This window comes from Capsella rubella, unplaced genomic scaffold, assembly GCF_000375325.1.
Source record: "Capsella rubella cultivar Monte Gargano unplaced genomic scaffold, Caprub1_0 scaffold_5, whole genome shotgun sequence".
In the NCBI taxonomy this organism is placed as follows: domain Eukaryota; kingdom Viridiplantae; phylum Streptophyta; class Magnoliopsida; order Brassicales; family Brassicaceae; genus Capsella; species Capsella rubella.
This window is the reverse complement of record NW_006238919.1, coordinates 10,136,236-10,155,836: the sequence shown is the minus strand read 5'-3', so window position 1 is coordinate 10,155,836 and position 19,601 is coordinate 10,136,236. Positions and strand designations below refer to the sequence as shown.

General features: G+C 35.8%; 4 protein-coding genes across 4 annotated transcripts; 2 read left to right on the top strand and 2 right to left on the bottom strand.

Annotated features, from left to right (window-relative positions):
* Positions 1–1,835: 1,835 nt before the first annotated feature.
* Positions 1,836–3,996, bottom strand: LOC17887107. Its single transcript, XM_006291282.2, has 5 exons — positions 3,449–3,996; positions 3,038–3,343; positions 2,662–2,941; positions 2,469–2,558; positions 1,836–2,379 (listed from the first exon to the last, which is right to left on the bottom strand). Exons 1-5 carry the CDS (start codon positions 3,758–3,760, stop codon positions 2,264–2,266), a joined length of 1,104 nt encoding a protein of 367 aa, XP_006291344.1. The 5' UTR covers positions 3,761–3,996; the 3' UTR covers positions 1,836–2,263.
* A 7,765-nt stretch (positions 3,997–11,761) lies between these two features.
* Positions 11,762–13,415, top strand: LOC17885150 (universal stress protein PHOS34). The gene is made up of 4 exons (XM_006291899.2): positions 11,762–12,028; positions 12,116–12,225; positions 12,329–12,447; positions 13,026–13,415. Exons 1-4 carry the CDS (start codon positions 11,854–11,856, stop codon positions 13,111–13,113), a joined length of 492 nt encoding a protein of 163 aa, XP_006291961.1. The 5' UTR covers positions 11,762–11,853; the 3' UTR covers positions 13,114–13,415.
* Positions 13,416–14,642: 1,227 nt separating this feature from the next.
* LOC17885644 (putative lipid-transfer protein DIR1) lies at positions 14,643–15,337 on the top strand. Its single transcript, XM_006292014.2, has 2 exons — positions 14,643–15,036; positions 15,130–15,337. Exons 1-2 carry the CDS (start codon positions 14,709–14,711, stop codon positions 15,144–15,146), a joined length of 345 nt encoding a protein of 114 aa, XP_006292076.1. The 5' UTR covers positions 14,643–14,708; the 3' UTR covers positions 15,147–15,337.
* Positions 15,338–15,403: 66 nt separating this feature from the next.
* On the bottom strand, positions 15,404–17,706 carry LOC17886685 (probable proteasome inhibitor). The gene is made up of 9 exons (XM_006291491.2): positions 17,445–17,706; positions 17,163–17,334; positions 16,902–17,060; positions 16,441–16,515; positions 16,272–16,352; positions 16,145–16,176; positions 15,989–16,061; positions 15,781–15,861; positions 15,404–15,679 (listed from the first exon to the last, which is right to left on the bottom strand). Exons 1-9 carry the CDS (start codon positions 17,617–17,619, stop codon positions 15,607–15,609), a joined length of 921 nt encoding a protein of 306 aa, XP_006291553.1. The 5' UTR covers positions 17,620–17,706; the 3' UTR covers positions 15,404–15,606.
* Between the last annotated feature and the right edge of the window lie 1,895 nt (positions 17,707–19,601).

Sequence of the window (19,601 nt, the reverse complement as noted above, 5' to 3'; positions counted from 1 at the left end):
TCGTAAACGAAAATTTGGTGATGGGTTGGTGGTTGTTAGTTGAGCAAATAAGTTAGACTATTGAAAATTTCTACAATCTACATGTGCTAGAACCGAACCATATTTACTCAATTATTATTTTTTTCCTCTTTTATCTTTCTTAAGATTCAGAATCCAGAAAAAAAAAAAGAAAAAAAAAAAGAGGAAAATATTTGACTGACCAAAGAAAAGCCAAAGGCCCAAAACAAACAAAACAAGAATCGAATTATAGATACAGATAGTTGCAATTAGGTCAACCTGTTTTTAACAATTGGTGACAGAAGAAGAAAATATGTAAGTGTATGGAGTTGCATGATAGAGCTTATTATATAATACAGTACGTACTAGTTTGAAAGCTAATTTTAAAAATCAAGCATCGTAACTTTCATTAAAACTCACCTTAACCAATACTGCTGCTGATTTGTTTTATCATAGGACATGTTTTTATATACTCTTGCTTATGTTTTTTTTTTTTCATATATTGGATTGGATAATAATATATCTAGTATTGTAATTACCTTATTACGAGACTCCCAAGATGAATACTTCAAGATTGTAAACTCGAAAATCAAAAACGTATAAACAGAGACCAGCATGTATGTATGTGGAACCACATAAAAGAAAAGAAAAAGAAGAAAGTAGCATAAATGCGGGGAGTCATGTGAAAATGTAAGTACCTTTCAATAATGTTATCCAAACAATTTATAATTTTAAGAAGGCAACGAACCGCGTGAAGCAGTCAAAGCATCAATAACTAGTAAATAATTAAACATAGGAAAATATTGTAATCTAAGGAAAATAATAAAACATACTACTATAAGACTTAAATGATTTCGTACTTGGCATGCATTTTGAAACAAACTCAACTCACCGAGAAAACCAAGACAAGTAAAAAACATCTGCCATTAACTCTAATGTCGATTATTAGAAAACTTGTCAAATATTATAATCAAACGACGACAAATAGCAAATGGGGCTGCTAATTAGGACAATGTCTGCACGTTGCACCACAACAAAGATTAAAGAAGGAAGACCACCGTAGAGATTGTTTTCAGCATTTAAATCAAAACACACTTCTTTAACTGTTCGTGTGCTTCTAATCCTAGTCATATGATCTACAGTCTACTATTAATGTACTCAGCTTGAAAAGACTACATGAGTACCAGGAGTGTATTAATTTAATGGGTTGCCAAATTCCTTACTTTTGAGTTGTTTTCTTTGGCCTCAATATTTGGTTATGAGTTAGAATCCTATAGGAGGAGAGAGCTGTGTTTTGTTGCTAAGAGCAAGGCTCATTAGGCGGAGTCTAACGAGAAGAAAAAATAAGAGTTTGGTTTCCCTGCTGCATCATAAAGTTACCTTTCCTTTTGTATTATATATCCGTGGTCACTTGTGTCTTAGTAGTAGTGTAGCAGTGTGTGTACTTCTTTTCTTAACAACATACAGTCAAATTTATTTTTCAAAAACCAACTAAATATGGTACTACAACTTTTTCTTCTTAGATCTATGGTCGTTTCTGAAACTACTTTGTGTAGGACACGGTTAATTAGGATGTTCGTAGCTCTTAATCTTTACTAAGACGGTTTGTGTCACCTAGTTACGTGGGTTGTTACTTGTTTGTGGGAACCATAATTAAAGAATTTTTAAAATACACACTGTATTCATCAATCGCTCAAAAACTAAAAAGTTGCTTATTAATGTAAATGATTCGGCGTGCAAAGATTTTTGAAATATATATGATCAATCACCTTATGGGTGTTTAAAGAACAATGAGGTGACTGAATTTGAAGATTCCATCTAATGGGCGAACAAAATTATACTATTAACAAAAATCTTTTTTATTTTACTAATTAATACTTGTCCATTGCTTTAAGAGTTGTGAGAACAAAAGAGAGAGAGAGAGAGAGAGAGGAACAGCCCGGTGACAGACTTTGACAAATTTTAATTTCCAAAAGGAAAAAACCAAAAATAAAGAAGACAAAAGTCGCCTCGTCTCTGTCTCTCTCAATGCTCTTTTTCTTCATCTATCAGCCATCAATGGTGGTTAAACGATCCAAAACCTCGTCACTTCACCCCCTTACTCTATCTTTTCTTTTATTTCTTCTTCTTCCAAATCTTGCACTGCCTATATATGAAAAGCCCTACTCCACTATTTCACTACCTGTCATCAAATCCTAATCTTCTTCCAAATCCTTAAAATTTTCACACCCTAAACACACCCCAAAAGTCACGAAAACCAAATCAGTCAATAAGCCCATTCCGATGGTAACCTAGGCTCGTTCACTGCCTGCTCCGCCCTAACACCACCGTGCAGCTGGCTTGAGAACCCACCATTGTTGCTCCTCTGTCTCCACGACACATCTGCACGATTAACAAGAAATTAAACCAAATGATTTATAAAATTGACTGTTTAACTTAAATAAGCTCTCGAGTTTGAGATTTTGTTATACCGTTGAGATTTCCCGAAGTCCGGACCGGTTCGCCTACGTTCAGATTCAGGACCTGAGCCAGTCTAGCCGGAACCAAAACAGTGGATAAAGCTATAACACACAAAGAATAAAAAACATTTCTCATCAGAAACCAATAAAACGTTTAGGATAACCAAAAATTACATCTGAGGAAATTGAGAATTTTGGAACTTACTGGGCTTCTCGTCACGAATCTCAGCTCTCGAAGAAGTGTGGTTGACGCTTCGGGGTAAGAAGACTCCGGTTCCGGTTGAGCCACGTTTTCTGGTATGGTCTCCGATGAACACAGCTCTCATAACATCACGCCTCGGAAGCTGATTAGACCATGCAGAAGACGACAAATCCACTGGACCAACATTTTTGCTACCATTATTAAGTATAACTCCTCTGCTCTGATGCACCAATTGGCGATGATGATGATGTTTCATCAACTGTTGCTGCTTTAGCTGCTGAAACTGCACACAACAAGACAAATGAAAACAAACCAATCAGCAAAATCGTGCACACAAAAAACAAATAAAATCAAATGTTTAAAGAGTTTCTGATTTTACTTGGATAGCTTGTAGTTTCTGGTATGGGAGAGATTGATGGTGGTTGTAGTAACCGGTGCCGTTGTTAGGGAGGTTTTTAACGGCGGTGGCGGTGGCAGCGGAGGAAGGTTTCGAGGGAGGAGCGAGAAGTCCTCTGCCACTATGGTACGTTTCGTCGATGATACTCATTCTGGCAACTTCCTCCGCCGCGGCACAGTAGAGATCCCATGAAGAAACTCGCGAGTTGCAATTCTGGTTTGATCTCCGAGTCTGGCAACAGCAACCGGTACCGGCGACACACAGAGGCGCGCGATTCACACCCCAAGCCTGAACAATTAATAATAAATAAATAAAACCCAAAAATAAAATAAAAAAACCGTTGCAAAACAGATAAGACGACTGAGAACACTTAAAAGGTAAAAATCGAACTACCTTGTTGTTGTTACCAGCGGGAAAAGAGTGATCAGCGCAAAATCCACCGGAGAAATCATCTTCCAGAGATGACTTAACCATCTGGCGAGTCAATCCGGCTAAGAAATCGTCATCGCCACCTTCCTTCTCCAAAGACAGTGCGTTAGGCTTAACGGCAGAGCCAAAAGCCCCAAATCCAAGACGCGGCTCGTAGGGGGAAGTGTCATCGAGTCCTCCACCGTTGTTCTCTTTCTCAACGAGAAAATCGTCGTCAGTGAGAAACTCCGGCGGAAGCCAAAACTCAGCATCGTCGGTTACGTTACTCGGTTCCATGAGTTTTGTTAAGTGACTTTTTTATTTTTCACGGAGATCGAGGAAGAGTTTATAAAAAAAGCGGAGGTTGCTGCTTGTTTAAGTATCAATAATGAGGTTTATGAATACTCGGGGACCCAGTCTCAGGCGAAAACAAAAAAAAAAAACTTGGAAGACGAGGGAAAGAGACTGTGAGGTATTTGTAGAAGAAGAAGATCAAGTAGTAGTGGTGGTGGTGGTGGTGGGGGAGAGGGGAGAGAGGAGAGAAGGTTTCTTCTTCTATAAACGCGCCTACGGTTTATAAGTGGAGTTCACGCGCCTATGATACAGCGTACAGGAAAGGTGTGAGAGAGAGAGAGAGAGTGCGGGTCCAACAACTACTACTAACTTGTTCGGAATATCTGTAAAAAGCGAGTTGACTAAACCACGTGATTTGGGGTTATAACCGTAATTGGCATGGCACGTGCCTGTCTTTTGTAGTATTTTTACTTTATTAACCTTCCAACTTGAGTGAAGAAGGAGAGTCTAGATTCAGGTTATCGAATGTGAAAGCGTGTATTAGACGTTTTTGATTCCTGTTAAGGATTTTTGTTCATATCTAATTAAGGTAGAGAATAGACAAGTCGCGTCTCTTGTTTAGGTACATGGAACATTTATTCGTGTATTCAAAAATGATGGGTTAAAATCTTGAATTAATGAAATGATTAATACTATGGATCGAGACTTGAGAGAGGGATATTATGGTAAAAGTGATTAAGGATATGGTGTGACACCACAAAACACAACACAAACCGTCGTGGAAAGCGCGTTTCTTTAGGTTTTTAATGGGGCTACTTTCTCGAGATTACTCAAATGACGGTTTTACCCTTTCTGAAGTTAACAAAAATTCCGTTTGTGTGTTTTTTTTTTAATAGAACGGTGCCGAAACACAAAACATTTCAATCTGCACTGCACGACGGTGATGTGACGTGGCAAACACACGTGGCATAGTTTAATTAGTTGGGTGTCGTGAGGTTAGACATTTGGCCCATCTAATGATCCACTTGGCAAGAGAGGGGGGGAACGAGATTTTATTCTTCGCGTACAAGTTATCTTTTCTCCCATTTCCCACTAATTTTTATTTTTAACAACAAACAAAAAACTAGAAAATCTAGTTACGATAATGGTTCCCTTATAAAAAAAATAATTATCCTGAGTTATATACAACGGCGATTACGTAAACTGTGACAGATCCGGATTTTTTAGTCCACTAGACATGGGATTAACATAAGATGTCACAAGATTGTGAGAGATGTTGATTAAAGATCATCATGTTTATCTAGTTTGATGGTATTATGAAGTAGTAGTAACATAATAATACAAGTTTAATTATTAGTAATGCGTTTTAGATCTGCATGTCAATATCTGTCATTGTCATGCTTATGCAAGAAAAAGAAAGACTTCTCAAATTCCTTTACCACTTCCCCTAAACAAGACATCAAGGATTTTTACTAAACACTATTATTGTCGCCGTACTCTCTCTACCTTTACAGCTAGATACTTTTTTCTATCTTTAAGTTTCTTCGTTACGTGGGTTACATAGCTGGGTTAAGCAGGCTTCCGATTCCGGATCATATGTGTGAGTGTGACAAACAAACAAAAACATAAACAAAAAGTACATAGTGTGCTTAAAAATTCTTCGTTAATTCCTAGATTACTTATAGCTTTAGTGTGTAGATCATGCGTTGGATTATGCTGACGGGATGATGAATCGTAATTATATCATTTGGTCTCCACAAACTTTCCGAAATCAAAGAACACATTTCCAAAAACTAAAGAAAGAAAAAAGTGAGAAAGCACAAAAGAGAGAATAGAAGAGACCCTTCGATCTTTAGTTTTCCCCAAAATACTACTAACTATTTCTCCTTTTTCTCCGCCGAAAGACAAAACGAAGTTATTACAATTTCAATTACAACATCGTTTTCTACTTCTTTGACTTATCACGACTATAATAACTATATAGCAACTATTTATACCAACCAACTCAAATAATATTATTGTTGATCATGCTTTTAAACTAGTGTGAAGACTACTCCAACTCCATTATCGTAGGTTATCTTAGCCTTGAACCATAAAAAAAAAAAAAAAACTTTTTAAATCTTCGTTTTGTGATAGTACGATCAAATCATCTTCCGTAACTTTAATAAAAGGTGTTACAATAACAATGTATACACACCGTTATGTATGACCTAAACACAGACATATGTGAATTGTTTGATTGATCTTTTTTTATTCCAGGGCCATAAAACGTGCATGACATGCTTTCCTGTCTTTGTAATATATATCTTTTAAATTTTTATCTTAATAGTTAATAATACTAATAAAGTCGAAGAGGCCGTCGATCCCAGACGATAATTAAAGACATCCATACATACTTTATCATAAGATTGGTTCGGCAAATTAGCTGACTGATTATATAATATATATATAGATATTGGCTGCTAAATTTTATCATAAAGTGATTGAGAATACTATTACTCTTGTAAGTTGTATGTTAGGTATTGTGTTTTTAGCTAGGGGTTATGCGTTCCAACTAAAAACAAGGAGTAGATAACGATTTGATGATTCATATCTTTTAGTTATGCTAATTAGGTGATTCTTGGTCTTAGATGGTGTGATTGTTCTAGTTTTATTTCGAAAAGATATCTAGTTTTTTGGATATAACAAACTCACCATTTTATTTGGGTCAGCCATTTTTGTTCTAATACTGTGTTAATTTTAGGAGGCTTTCATAACTTATAATATGAAGTAGTCTATATTAGTTCCGAATTAGTTTTGAGATATAAACCATAAACGCTTTATATAATGTTAATTAACGTGAAGAATCAAGAATGTAAGTAAGACTCATCAACTACTTATTTTACATTGTATTCTAAGATATCACTATTAGATGTGAACATCAAAATGACAAGTGTCCTAATTGATTTCTAAAATATAACTTAATTACTCTCTAGCTGGCTTATGAACTTTTTTGCCAACTATGAATCTATGATCATAAAAGATGTTGGAAAAAAACATTTATTTCCTAAGAGCATCCGCATTAGCGTATACACGCTTCGTCCCATTCATTTTTTTGTAAAAAAATAAATCAATAATACGATTTATGTGAGTATACGTTCTTAAAAATGGGACAAATTCGACTCGTCCCTCTTGCCAGATGGCAACGGGTGATTGGATGAGTGCTAAAGGGAAGAAATTTTTTTTGGGGGTCCTTGGTTTCTTTTCACATTCTCTTTCTCTCTCTTTCTCTCGACTTCGGCTGCGAAGAGGCGATTCCAGAGGTGATTGGTGTGCCTGACGATTTTCCGACGAGGAAACTTCAGAATCGACGTCATCTCTTCGGTAGAAAGCTTCGCCGTAGGCAGAGGAAGATCTTTGAAGACGGCGAACGAAAATTGGATCACTTTGGAAGGTAGGTCTTCCAAATCCAAATCCGATTTGAGTTTTAGGTTAGATAATTGGGGATTTTAGTTTGAAGAGGTTAATCTATTGATTATCTATGGTTGTTGGGGTTTTTATGAACGATTGGTAGGGTTAACAAAATCGATTAGGGTTCATAGAGGTTATGGAATTTTTCAATCGATTATCTCTGCAAAACGTATTTCTTAAAGGTTTTTCAATCGATTAGGTTTGTGTTCGTTTTTGTTATACGATTCTCTTTTTCTTATTCAGTACGGATTGATTAACGGTCAGAGCCAGAGTCCACCAGCTTAACTCAAAAGACCGAGCTACTGCGTATGGAACATTGCTTTGGTTTGGTCCTCTCTCTCAATTTTTCTCTCTCAACTTTCGAGTGTCCATAGATATTACACAACTATGTTATTGTTTGATGTTTTGTTTCGAAAGTCTGTTTAGAATCGCAACATAGCTTTCACTTCAGTGTGTATGTACAAAGCGTAACGAGATTTGTGTTCAACTGCTTATTGATCTGCTTCAACAATGGCTACACAACATTTTGTTTTCTCTCTCAATCTTTACAAAAAAATCGAGACACATATCTTCCCACGTACAAAAAATAAGCTTAACACTATTTTACATTGTAGTTTTAATCTTTCTATGGTTTATGTTTTATTGTGTTATTGTATTTTTTCCATCTTTTTGTATTTTTGTAATTTTATTATGTTTAATATTAATCAATATTTCATATGTTTATACTTGTTAATTAAAATTAAATATTTTAATAAATTGAAAATATGAGTGTGGGACAAGAAGTTATATACACAAATGCTCATGGACCAAAGTTAATTATTTGTCCCCCATCATAAATACAATAAAATTAATATTGGGACCAAATATTAGTATACACTCCAATGTGCATGCTCTAAAGAACATGACGTGATTACCAAAAAGAAAGAAAAAACAAACATGAAAAATTGTTTTGATGTTCATAAATATTACAAAATAAAGTAAAAACAGCATCGCGAAGAAGAATATTAAATATGATTTGATGTTATTTTGACATCAGAGAATTAAAGCCACATCACATGGACAACACGAGAGACTGTCTGAACTGGGACAAAAAAATCTTGACTAATGTAATTGAACCAATGAGTTTAGTTTTCTTTTTAACTATTACTTCTCGTTATCTTGTCTTTGTGGGTGGGTGGTGGAGTCCATTTTGATTTCGGTGACAACAATAATAATATCACACGATAATATTTTATTAAAAATGCTTTAACGACACAAATTTAGTATTTTTGGGGGAGGTGCCTTAAGCTTGTTTGTTTCCATAATTTCCTCTTGTTTGCTTTTGTCTCCTTTGATCTCTTTTAATAATACTTTCATGTTTGTTTCCGAAATAAAAATATAATTTGCTGCAGCTTCTATACCCAACCATAGAACACACATGGGACCTTCTCTTGTTTCCTCGTATATTCAACTATTTCTTTATGCAATTCTAGTTTTTTTTTTTTTTGGTTGATCATATGATTCATATATCATAAGTTGCTTAGAACCTGCGATCCTCACTTTCTAATTACACACATAATAACATAAAACCTGATGACTAGTAGTATGTTTATCATTTTCGGATATTAGTTATTGGAATTTTTCTTTTGATAAATGTGTAATTGATTGATCAAATGAGAGAGTTATGTACAGAGGCAAATTACAGAACACTAAAAACAAAGAGAGCCGAAATTGATTGGGGGAAGCCTTCATTATTGGATTTTTTTTCTTGAATGATTAACCAAAAAATACCAATAACAAAACTTTGAGAAGAAAAAAATGTATTAATAACATGCTATATATTTTGCATTATTTTTTTTCACAAATTTTACAGTATAACTATTCCAAAGTTCCCATGCTTAGAACAGCTTAAACTACTATATAGTACGTTTTAAGAATACACAAACAACACAACCTTTTTTCACACAGATAATCCGGAACACAAACAGTAATCAAAATATACAAATCTTGCAGCTTTAATATATTGAAAGTTTAGCACAAATAATAATAATATATATATATATATGTGACCTTACATGTAATTAATCAGACAGCTAAACCGAATAAATGTCCGGTACGAAGTCTGATCCATGGTTATTGATTATATATGGTGGAATAGCACAAAACACGCAAAGATGGTGAGTTGTAAACTCAAAACAAGCCGACGACAGGATACACTAAAGGAACATATTAATTTGCAGCTTTAATCGCATAAAGAAAAATTTAGGATTAAACACTAGTATTAGTCGTTGGATCGGCACATGTTACCGTGCACGTGCGTAGGCTCCACTGTTGTGTTGTCACATGCATTGCATATATACACGAAACGGCGGACCATACTCTTAGCGCGAGAGAGTTATGTACACATCTTCTCGCATGTTTTTGCTTGCAATGTAAGCTAACCTTACGTATGAAAAGTCCTTCTACAAAAATAGAAAAGGCTTCTTAATTAAACCTTTTATTTGAAGCGCGTCTATATAACATAAACCTGTAAATTTCTCATATTATGCCATGTTTATTTTAGAGAACATCAGATTTGTGATATCTCCATCTACGTACGATTTCTGTTAATCATATCATATATATTTAGCAAGTTCTTATCTATAGGGTTTTGATCGTGACCCGAAAATATTTCATGGTTATTGCTATATATATATATATAGAGCTTTAAACGATCTTGTTGCAAAAATCGTGGTCACTTGTTACGTTTTGCAATTCGGTTTATACAAAAGGATTTAACATACTAATTTAGCAGAAAATAACTCTTAACTACGACTTCCACGCTCCAATCACTTATAGGTTGTCAGCTGTCTATCAATACGGTAAAATCACAAAGCTCCTCCTGTAAATGTTCATGTTCCCGACTCTATCCAAATTCACATCAACCAAAGCTTTCAAGCATATTATTCAGAATTTGAACAGAACCTTCACTCGGAAAACATTCCAAACTCAGGATAGACAGTGTGGTGGTCCTTCGGGGAGAAGTCCACTCTGAAGCATTTCGGTGCGTTTCTACCGGGGCTGACCGGATAAGCCGATAGGGTTTATCAAAAAAAAAAAAAAAAAAAAAACCCTCAGTGATATAGCTCGACATGTTTTCCCCCTTGTTAGTGTGCTAACCAAAGCCCTCAAGCACTCTCTTGTTGCCCAAATACCTAAGAAACTTTACCCTCGTCACAAAGGGCCGCATCTATAATACTCACATATTGTGGGTATGTATTTCACTAGTAAAAGCCTTGATAAGACCCAATAGAAGATAAGCAACATAAATCAGCCCAAAGGTGCTTCTGAAATTTCATTTAGTTACTTATGCCCAATAAATAAAAGAACAAAGAAATTAACTAAATCAGGCAGGGAAGTTTCACAATGTATAAGTTGATTGGTCTTGATCGAAGACAGAACTTTGGCAAACCAACGAAATATAAGTAGTTAGCTACACATCAAAAGACTTGCATTTCTAGGTAATCATACTTTGAAAACCGTAGTTGCTCTGATCATCATTAACGTATAATATAACGTATAACATATTCGTATTGGGTTGGATAGGGATCCTCTAAAATGTAGAAAATGAGATACACATGGACAAAAGAAAAAAAAAAAAACCTTTTTTTATCATTTATGCAAATAGTCTTACTCATACGTTCAGTTCACATTCTGTAGGCAGTAGGCTATTATTACATAAGAGATACGTTAAAAATGAGTAAAATAAACGGACCACGACCTCGCCACTGTAAAAGCTTTTCACCACACCGATATATATATATGTCTGATCTAACATAGATTGTTGTTTTGTGTGTCTACATTTTCAGTCATTTTACATATCATATACTCATAATATTTATTTTTATTAATCACAAAACGTGCAATTTCATGACAATCTCGCTTACAGCTCAGCGATCACATGTCGATCCTAATCCAACGGTGAAACAAATCATTCAATATTATAAACTGTCATTTTTAGTACTAAATAAAGCCGTACTGTATAATATAATGAGATCCTTATGCTACTTGACCATTACTAATTATCTAATCAGAGCGATGATCAGATTCAAAGCTTTATCAACATAAGTGTAAGATCATTTTGATCCATCAAAATGTTGGGTCTAACTTCTAAACAACACCTCTAAAGTTTTTAATAAATTTTAATACATACAATAAAGATGAAATTTTAACGAATAAGCTTATGTAACAAAAAAAGATTATCTGTATATTAAAAAGTTTTGGACCTATATATAGTCAATGGATTTGTTGAAATTTAATTAATTGTATAATATAATACAAACTTGTACGTAAGTGGATTTGTTACTTAATAATGTTTCTAAACACCAATAAAACAAGATTTCATCGTCGATCTGTCGGTTAAAATAAGAAGCAAAATTCATTATTCATTATTATTATTATTATTATAAGAAACAAAAACAAATCTCATACATTAGGTTGATACCGTAGGATAAAAGCAAACGGACGGATAAGATCCAAAGAAATGAGTCATCGGACGAAACTTCCAAATCCTTATATAAAACATTGTAAAGCTATAAGCTAATATCTCACAAGTCACCACAACCATTTTTTTTTCTTTTCAAGAAGAGAATCATCTGAAAAGGTTTCTTGAAAAAAAATCAAGAAAGATGCCAAAAGACAGGAAGATCGGGATCGCCATGGATTTCTCGGAGAGCAGCAAGAACGCTCTTCAATGGGCTTTCGATAACTTAGCAGACAAAGGAGACACACTTTACATCATCCACACCCTTCCAATCCCTGACGACGAGTCTCGTAACTCCCTCTGGTTCAAATCCGGTTCTCGTAAGTTTCCTAGCTAGTTCTTTTTTAATTCTTATGGATTCTGCGAATGATCTGTCGGTTTAAACCCGGTTTAATTTGGTGTTGCAGCTCTCATACCGTTGGTGGAGTTTAGGGAGCCGGAGATTATGGAGAAATACGGTGTCAAAACCGACATCGCATGTCTTGATATCCTCGACACTGGTTCGAGGCAGAAGGAGGTTTTTATCCCAGTCAAAAAAATACTTTTATTTCACTTGTTTTTTGTTTTTGAGACAACAAGTTAACTTAATTGGTGGGTTTTGTTGGAATATTAAAAAAAAGGTGAATGTAGTGACCAAGTTATACTGGGGAGATGCAAGAGAGAAGCTGGTTGATGCGGTTAAAGATCTCAAACTCGACTCTATTGTCATGGGAAGCAGAGGACTTAGTGCCCTTCGAAGGTATTTTCTTATAACTTATAAATGAGAAATCGTCTTGCCAAAAATGCCATTACTGCTATAATAAGTTGTGATATATATTATATATACAGTAGGGGAGATTAATACAGTATATAGTTTGGTGCTACCTGAAACTGACAATTACTAGAGGCCTTAGAGTACTCCATGGTTTAATGATCTTAAACCATCTCATTTTCCTTTTAAATCACAGGAAGAATAAAATTGTAAATGATTGAACTCTATATGATAATTAAGGCAAAAAGAAAAAGAAAAAGAAAACTCTTATGATAGTTACTTGCCAACTAAAGTGGATAGGGTCAAGCGTTTATCGACAATGGATTAGCTTTATTTTTGTCTTTGTTATTAATTTGGCAAGATTTATTTGAAAATCGAATTAGCGTATGTGGTCACAACTTTTTTTTATGGAAAAAAAAACACACTTGTCTATTTTCTTACTGATATTTTTCAAGGGTGGCAATTATCAGTGGTTACTCTTTGAATCTGAACCGTTGGTTTGTGTGTAAATGAAAATGTTTCCAAGTGTAAATGACTGATATATAATTTTGACAATATTGAAACAGGATAATAATGGGAAGCGTGAGCAGCTTTGTGATGCAAAACGCTCATTGCCCTGTCACCATTGTCAAGGATAACGATTCTCATCACTAAACAAAGCTGTCTTGATCTCATCATCATATTATGTCTTCCTACCAAAATAATCATCTTCCCATTTTTATGCTTTCAATAATGATGATAATGATAATAATAACATCTTTGTTGGTTGTATTTGTAATTGACAACAAAATTAAAGAGCCCTTGAACTTTTTTGTTCTAGTTTTGGGGTTTTCTTGCTTATGATTTCAATTTTATTTGGTGTGCTTTGCTGGAATCACTCCATCTCCATGTGGTGGGCTCTCTACTATATTGTTTGTTCATCCAAAATATATACATTTAAGTTTGCCATACATAAATCACATGATGGTAGTTGGATTTTCTTACATTGATCATTGACTCTATGAAAACATATAATATGATATATTTAAGGAAAATTATTATTTACATGGTGAAATTTTTGTAGTACATGTTGCGGTTTCACTAAAAAAAATACGGACTTAAACGTCGGTTGATTTAGGTGCTAACGTCAGTTATAAACTGACTTAAATATATTAGCGTCAATATTAAAACCGTTTATGCTAGTTATCCAGATAATTAACAAATGTCACGAACAATCTTAGACAAAAGGTAACAAATCTGACTCCCATTTCCATGGATGATTTGCTTCACTTTTTGTTAAGTGTTCCTTCTCCTGGTTTGATAGTGATCCTAACCCGTTATGTGCATCAGATCAGAATTCAGTCTTCTTCTTCTAGCTTGATAGTGATCCTAATCCATTATGTACATCATATAGGTTATGATCTTCAAGCGAGTCATGTGCATTAGATTGGTTTATGCATCATTTTAGATTTAATTTAAATCAGAAAAAACTTAAGATTTTGCCTAATTCTTCCTAAGATACGACCGATAATCCTGGTCTTATATACCTTAACTACTATGGGGCCAAGTTAGTTGGGCCAGCTGGACTGAAGCCCAGTTTCTAGACTAGTATAATTGACAGAAACAGAGCAAACTTGATCAACAATGTCACCTCCTCTCAAGGGCCCTTTAACCGATTTTGTTTAGTCTTTTTAGTTTGATTTGCCTCGGTTAATACCAAACCCTCTGCACACAGACCTTAGCCTTCCAACATAATAGACAGACAGAGCCAATCTTCACAGCTTCCTCCCTTTGGTTTCCACTTTCCATCACCTATGCTCTCTATATATGTAAGTAACAAGTGGTACAAAGTTCTTGATTCAAATAAATTCAAACGCAGGATTGTTGAAGAGAGATCTAGATAGTTACATCTGTTCGCTTCGCATTAACGAATAAAACAAAATAACCAATTAAAAAGCCACAAGGACGGTGGTGACACAACTCCCACAAATCCACCGTACGATTTGATAATCCCAAATAATCATTATGAGGTTTGTTCAGTGATCTCTCAAACATCAACACCTGTAACTTATGTTGTTGGTGAGAACACTATCTCCCTCTCACTCAACTCAAGTGCTTACTCCACTACCGTCAGTGCTACAAACCTGCTCATAATTTTCCGCTATATAAATAACACATTTGACGAATCCAAATTCAAACCCACAACACAATATCGACTACTAAAACACACAATCTTGATTATTTCCGAACATCTCCAAGAAACAAACAAAATGGCATCTTCCATGAATTTTCTATGCATTCTTGGCATGATCCTTCTCGTCGGAGCTGTCGTTGACGGTGCAGGGGAGTGTGGTAGATCTTCGCCAGACAATGAGGCGATGAAGCTGGCTCCATGTGCAGGTGCAGCTCAGGATGCTAACTCCGCCGTGCCAGGAGGTTGTTGTTCTCAGATTAAGAGATTTTCGCAGAACCCTAAATGTCTCTGTGCCATTCTTCTATCCGACACGGCCAAAGCTTCCGGTGTCCAGCCTGAGGTTGCCCTTACCATCCCTAAACGCTGCAATTTCGCTAACCGCCCTGTTGGTTACAAGTGCGGACGTAAGTATTTATATATCTTCACATTATGCTCTCTCACTTAATTTTCATGATATATCTAATGTTGTTTCGTTTTCCTTTGCTTGTGCCTTGTAGCATACACACTTCCGTAAGATGTTGACGATTAGAAGAATGAAGGAGATATAACTGTGGGATTTATGTGGAAGCTACTATGTCTCCATGTACCGTATAATATATGAATAATGACAATGTTTATATGTATCAGTGTGATTATTATTATTACTGGACCTCAATAATATATGAATTTGATGCTTTCACTCTCTGTCTCAGTTTATGTTCTTAATGTCGTTAATTTATTCAAACGGTATTCTCTGTATGGGGACCGTATCAGATTGACAAACAAAAACTTAAAGGCGAAATAAACCGAAACTTTATTTATATAGTATTTAAGATATAAACAATCAGCTGGGAACTTAAACCAACACCACCAACGGAAAAAAAAGAAACAGCTGACAAAAAGCAAACCAAGTAGATCCTATTGTCTTATATGATAGTTACTACCAGACTTTGTGCACATACTTTCTCTGTTTCTTCGTGGATGGCTTTATTTTACTATATAAAATCTGAACCCCCGGGGAAATGCTCGAGATCTGGATGCCCGCCTCCTGGCCTTCTTGGAGGTTGCCTAAACACAGATTCATATATACAAGAGTCAAAACCTTTTGCAAAACAGACTTTGACTGTGGAGTTTAGTAAGAATACTACTGAGTGCATAAGATAACTTACCTTGTGAACCGGCCTGGCTCAAATCCTGGAACACCGGGTGGGCCATAAGGATCAAAACGAGCACCAGGCGGTGGCACACCCCTGTCAAAACCAAAACAAAATCCATGGTTACTTATTTGTCAGAAACAATTTAGAGAGCTTTCCATGTGTTCAAATCTTTGGCTATGTATATGTCTGTGAATCTGTGTGAAAGAAAGAGAGATTTTACGGTTGTGGTGATCCCATGAAGCCAGGTCGATCGGAACCATCACCAAATGGGAAAAAGCGAGGATCGCCAGGTCCTGCAACCAAACACAATTAGTTTACCAAATTATAATCAAGTAAGTGGTTAAAATATCTCGTTTCACAAGAAGATTGCTCTTACCTACAAGCATGCTTCCATCCCCAAAACCACCCCTGGGGAAGAATTAAATTATATGTGGTGAGTGATATTAGAAATGATATGGAGTGATACAGTTGTACTATAGATATTAAAAATATTGAATACACACCTGCCAGGGTACATTCCAGCACCTGGGCCAGGGAAGAGATCACTGTAACCTCCATTACCGGGTATTGGAGGAACCACAACTCTAGGAAACAAATAAAGTCAATATGGGATTCGTTTTGATTTCTGTGGGTAGTCAGTAGATAGAGAAAAGTAGAAGTTGATGTACATACCCTGAGGGGTGAATCTGAGGGCCTGGTGGATTAGGCATATCATCGTAATGTCTAGGTTCGTCATTTGTCACAGAACTGCAGGGAACCAATGATAAAAATGGAGATGTCAGAATACACTTCAAGAATAAGGTAACACATCATTCTGGTCCAACTAACACTTGCCTCCACAAAACGAAATTTCACAAAGAGAACTACTTGTACCAAGTCAAAACCTTTAAATAGACACACAAAATTAGTAGACACTTGTGCACATTATTTTGGTGTGTTTAAGACATTAACAAAAGGACTATACAAATTAGCACATCTATGTTTACTGCGCCAAGAGAGTCCAGTGACACTACTAATATCTACAATTATATGTCCGTTGCAAGTCCCAGTGATGATACACTAACTTAACACTAAGAGGCCTCTAAGAACAGCTTATATGCAATAAGACTCTTAGTGATTGATAAAGGAATCACCTGGACTCGGTTCTCGAAGAAACAGGTTTGAACTTAGGTTTAAGCTTTCCATCAAGCTTATCGAGAATTTGACTCTGCAAATCATTCACCAACTTGTCCAAATTCTTGAACTGAGAAGTATAATTCCCCTCGTTGCTTTCCTGAGCATAATCTTCAACTCTGCACAAAAAGCATAAAACTTTACTACCCTCTCAAGATTTACACAAAAAGAATCACAATCTTGCAGAAAAAAATAATAAAGAGAGAAGAAGCATGGCATACTTAATCTCGAGATGAGCAGGTTCTACTCCACCATCAGCTATGGCATCAACAACAAGTTTATCATCAATCGCCAAACACTTAACCAGAAGTTTCTTCGACCCTTTATTCGGATTAGCATAGACAAACGCGTACTCTCCTTCAAATTCGTTCCACCCGTCGATTCCGACATCATCTAAACATCCCAGAGACGAAACAAATATCAGAATCCTAAACCTAAACCCTAGAAAAATCGAAGAAGCTCCTAAGCCCCTAAAACCCCCCAAAAAAGAAACCAATACTAACCCTGAGAAGAGGAAGAGAGAGCGTCGTCGGCGAAGGCAGGCCGCCCGGTGGCAGTGAGGATGTAACCGGAAGAGACGAAAGAAGCGTGAATAGCGAAAGCGACCTTGTCGTGGTTGTTGCGAAAAGGTGGTCTAGCCAACCTGATCATAGCCATCACCGTCTGCGAATTCGCCATCGATTCCGTCACAAGAGTTGTCGAGAGTGTGTTCTTCGTCGGGAAATTTTGATCTTGGGAAAGAAGAAAACAAAAAGTACCGTAATAATATTATTATGTCTTTGCTTTGACTTGAGATTTCAAGATCTGTCCATAAATATATAGCATAATTGGGCCTACTTTGAAACAGTTTCAGGCTTGTCTGCAAAATATTGGGCTATTTCGTTTGTCGGCCCGATCCATTTGGTATGTTAAACTTTAAAGGGTAGTAAATACTTTTTCTCAAAGATAGATGATTAGGCATGTCAATTAGGGCCAAAGCCCGCGGGCTAGCCCAGCCCGGCCCTTAAAAATATCGGGCTCGGGCTTTAATATAAATGTCCAAAAAATATCGGGCCTTTCGGGCTAAGCCCGTTTGGACAAAGGGTTTTTTTGGGCTTAGCCCGATCGGGCTCGGACCGGCCCGAAGAACCCTAAAAATATAATTTTTAATTAATATTTAATTTAACTTTTAAAAAAAAAAATTAAACATAATTAAAAATCCTAACCCTAACTGCCTAACCCTAACCTTCCAACTATAAAACCAAGAGTTATAAGTTTTTTTGCAGCTCATGCTTCTTAACTTCATCGTATTTAAGAGGTTATTACTTCTAGCACATCTTTCTAAGTTAAATTATTTGTTTAATCAAACATATTATTAATTAAGAACGATGATGATTATTCGATCTCTACATGTATTATTTTAATTGTTTATCATCGAAAACTGCACGATAGATTATCAGAAACAATGATGTACCATACCATGAACGTATATGCTTTCTTTGAATTATTATACACTTAACGTTTATGTTTACTTGTGTATTTACTTGTTTACATTGAACGTATATACCATACATGCATATATATATATATATATGTTAGTTTTTTCATACATGCATATATATATATATATGATGTTAGTTTTGTTTTGATTTTTGATACAACGTTTGAAATTTATTATTTATTTGTACAGGATTTAAAATGGACACGAATGATCATGACGTTCACGATGTTGAATCAGATGAGTTTGATACTGATGAGGACATACCATCACAGAAGAAGAAATCGAGAAGTTCTGGAAAGGGTAAACAAAAGGAGCGTCGTTTTACTTCACTGGTATGGGACCACTTTGGTCTTAATGGAAAGAACAGTGATGGGCAAGAAACTGTAAAATGCAAACATTGTGCTGCAATACTTGTGGTAGAAAAAAATCATGGAACATCCACCATGAAACGCCATATGTTAGGATGTAAGAAAAGACCACGAAATGGTGATGTGGGGCAACAATTGATTTCTGCAGAAGCAAGATTAGCAGCAAGAAAGATTGATCATTCAGTTGTTCGTGAGTTAATAACTTTGGTCATCATATGCCATGACTTGCCGTTTTCTTTTGTAGAGTACCCACGAGTTAGGGAACTCTTGAAGTATTTGAATCCAGAGTACAAGACCATTAGTAGAAATACTGCGGTGGCCGACGTGCTTAAATTTCATGGGATTCGCAAAGAGCAAATGAAACAAGAGCTAGCCGGTGTTGGTAATAGGATATGTTTGACATGTGATGTCTGGAGATCAATTAGTATCGAGGGATACATATGTTTGACAGCTCACTATGTGGATGATAGTTGGAAGCTAAAGAGTAAAATACTGTCATTTTGTGCTATGCCTCCACCACATTCAGGATTTGAGTTGGCTAAAAAGGTTCTAAGTTGTTTGGAAGATTGGGGAATAGAGAAGAAGATATTTTCTCTCACGCTTGACAATGCTTCCTCGAATGATAATATGCAAAGCATTCTTAGAGATCAACTCTCATCACGTCATGGTTTGCTATGTGATGGTGAATTCTTTCATATCAGATGTTCTGCTCACGTTCTCAACCTTATAGTGCAAGTTGGTTTGAAATTTGTTGAGAGTCCTTTGCATAAGATTCGAGAGACAGTGAAATGGATCAAGTGGTCAGAAGGAAG

Bases quoted from the DNA above. Each gene is read 5' to 3' on its own strand.
- LOC17887107 (XM_006291282.2), bottom strand. From the start codon at position 3,760: ATGGAACCGAGTAACGTAACCGACGATGCTGAGTTTTGGCTTCCGCCG. The intron at 2,559-2,661 runs GTAAGTTCCAAA...TGTGTGTTATAG, and splicing joins GATTCGTGACGAGAAGCCCA to CTTTATCCACTGTTTTGGTT. The intron at 2,380-2,468 runs GTATAACAAAAT...TTAATCGTGCAG, and splicing joins GACTTCGGGAAATCTCAACG to ATGTGTCGTGGAGACAGAGG.
- LOC17885150 (XM_006291899.2), top strand. From the start codon at position 11,854: ATGCCAAAAGACAGGAAGATCGGGATCGCCATGGATTTCTCGGAGAGC. The intron at 12,029-12,115 runs GTAAGTTTCCTA...TTGGTGTTGCAG, and splicing joins CTGGTTCAAATCCGGTTCTC to CTCTCATACCGTTGGTGGAG. The intron at 12,448-13,025 runs GTATTTTCTTAT...ATATTGAAACAG, and splicing joins GGACTTAGTGCCCTTCGAAG to GATAATAATGGGAAGCGTGA.
- LOC17885644 (XM_006292014.2), top strand. From the start codon at position 14,709: ATGGCATCTTCCATGAATTTTCTATGCATTCTTGGCATGATCCTTCTC.
- LOC17886685 (XM_006291491.2), bottom strand. From the start codon at position 17,619: ATGGCGAATTCGCAGACGGTGATGGCTATGATCAGGTTGGCTAGACCA. The intron at 16,353-16,440 runs GTATGTACATCA...TTTGTTTCCTAG, and splicing joins CCTCAGATTCACCCCTCAGG to AGTTGTGGTTCCTCCAATAC. The intron at 16,177-16,271 runs GTGTGTATTCAA...ATTCTTCCCCAG, and splicing joins GCTGGAATGTACCCTGGCAG to GGGTGGTTTTGGGGATGGAA.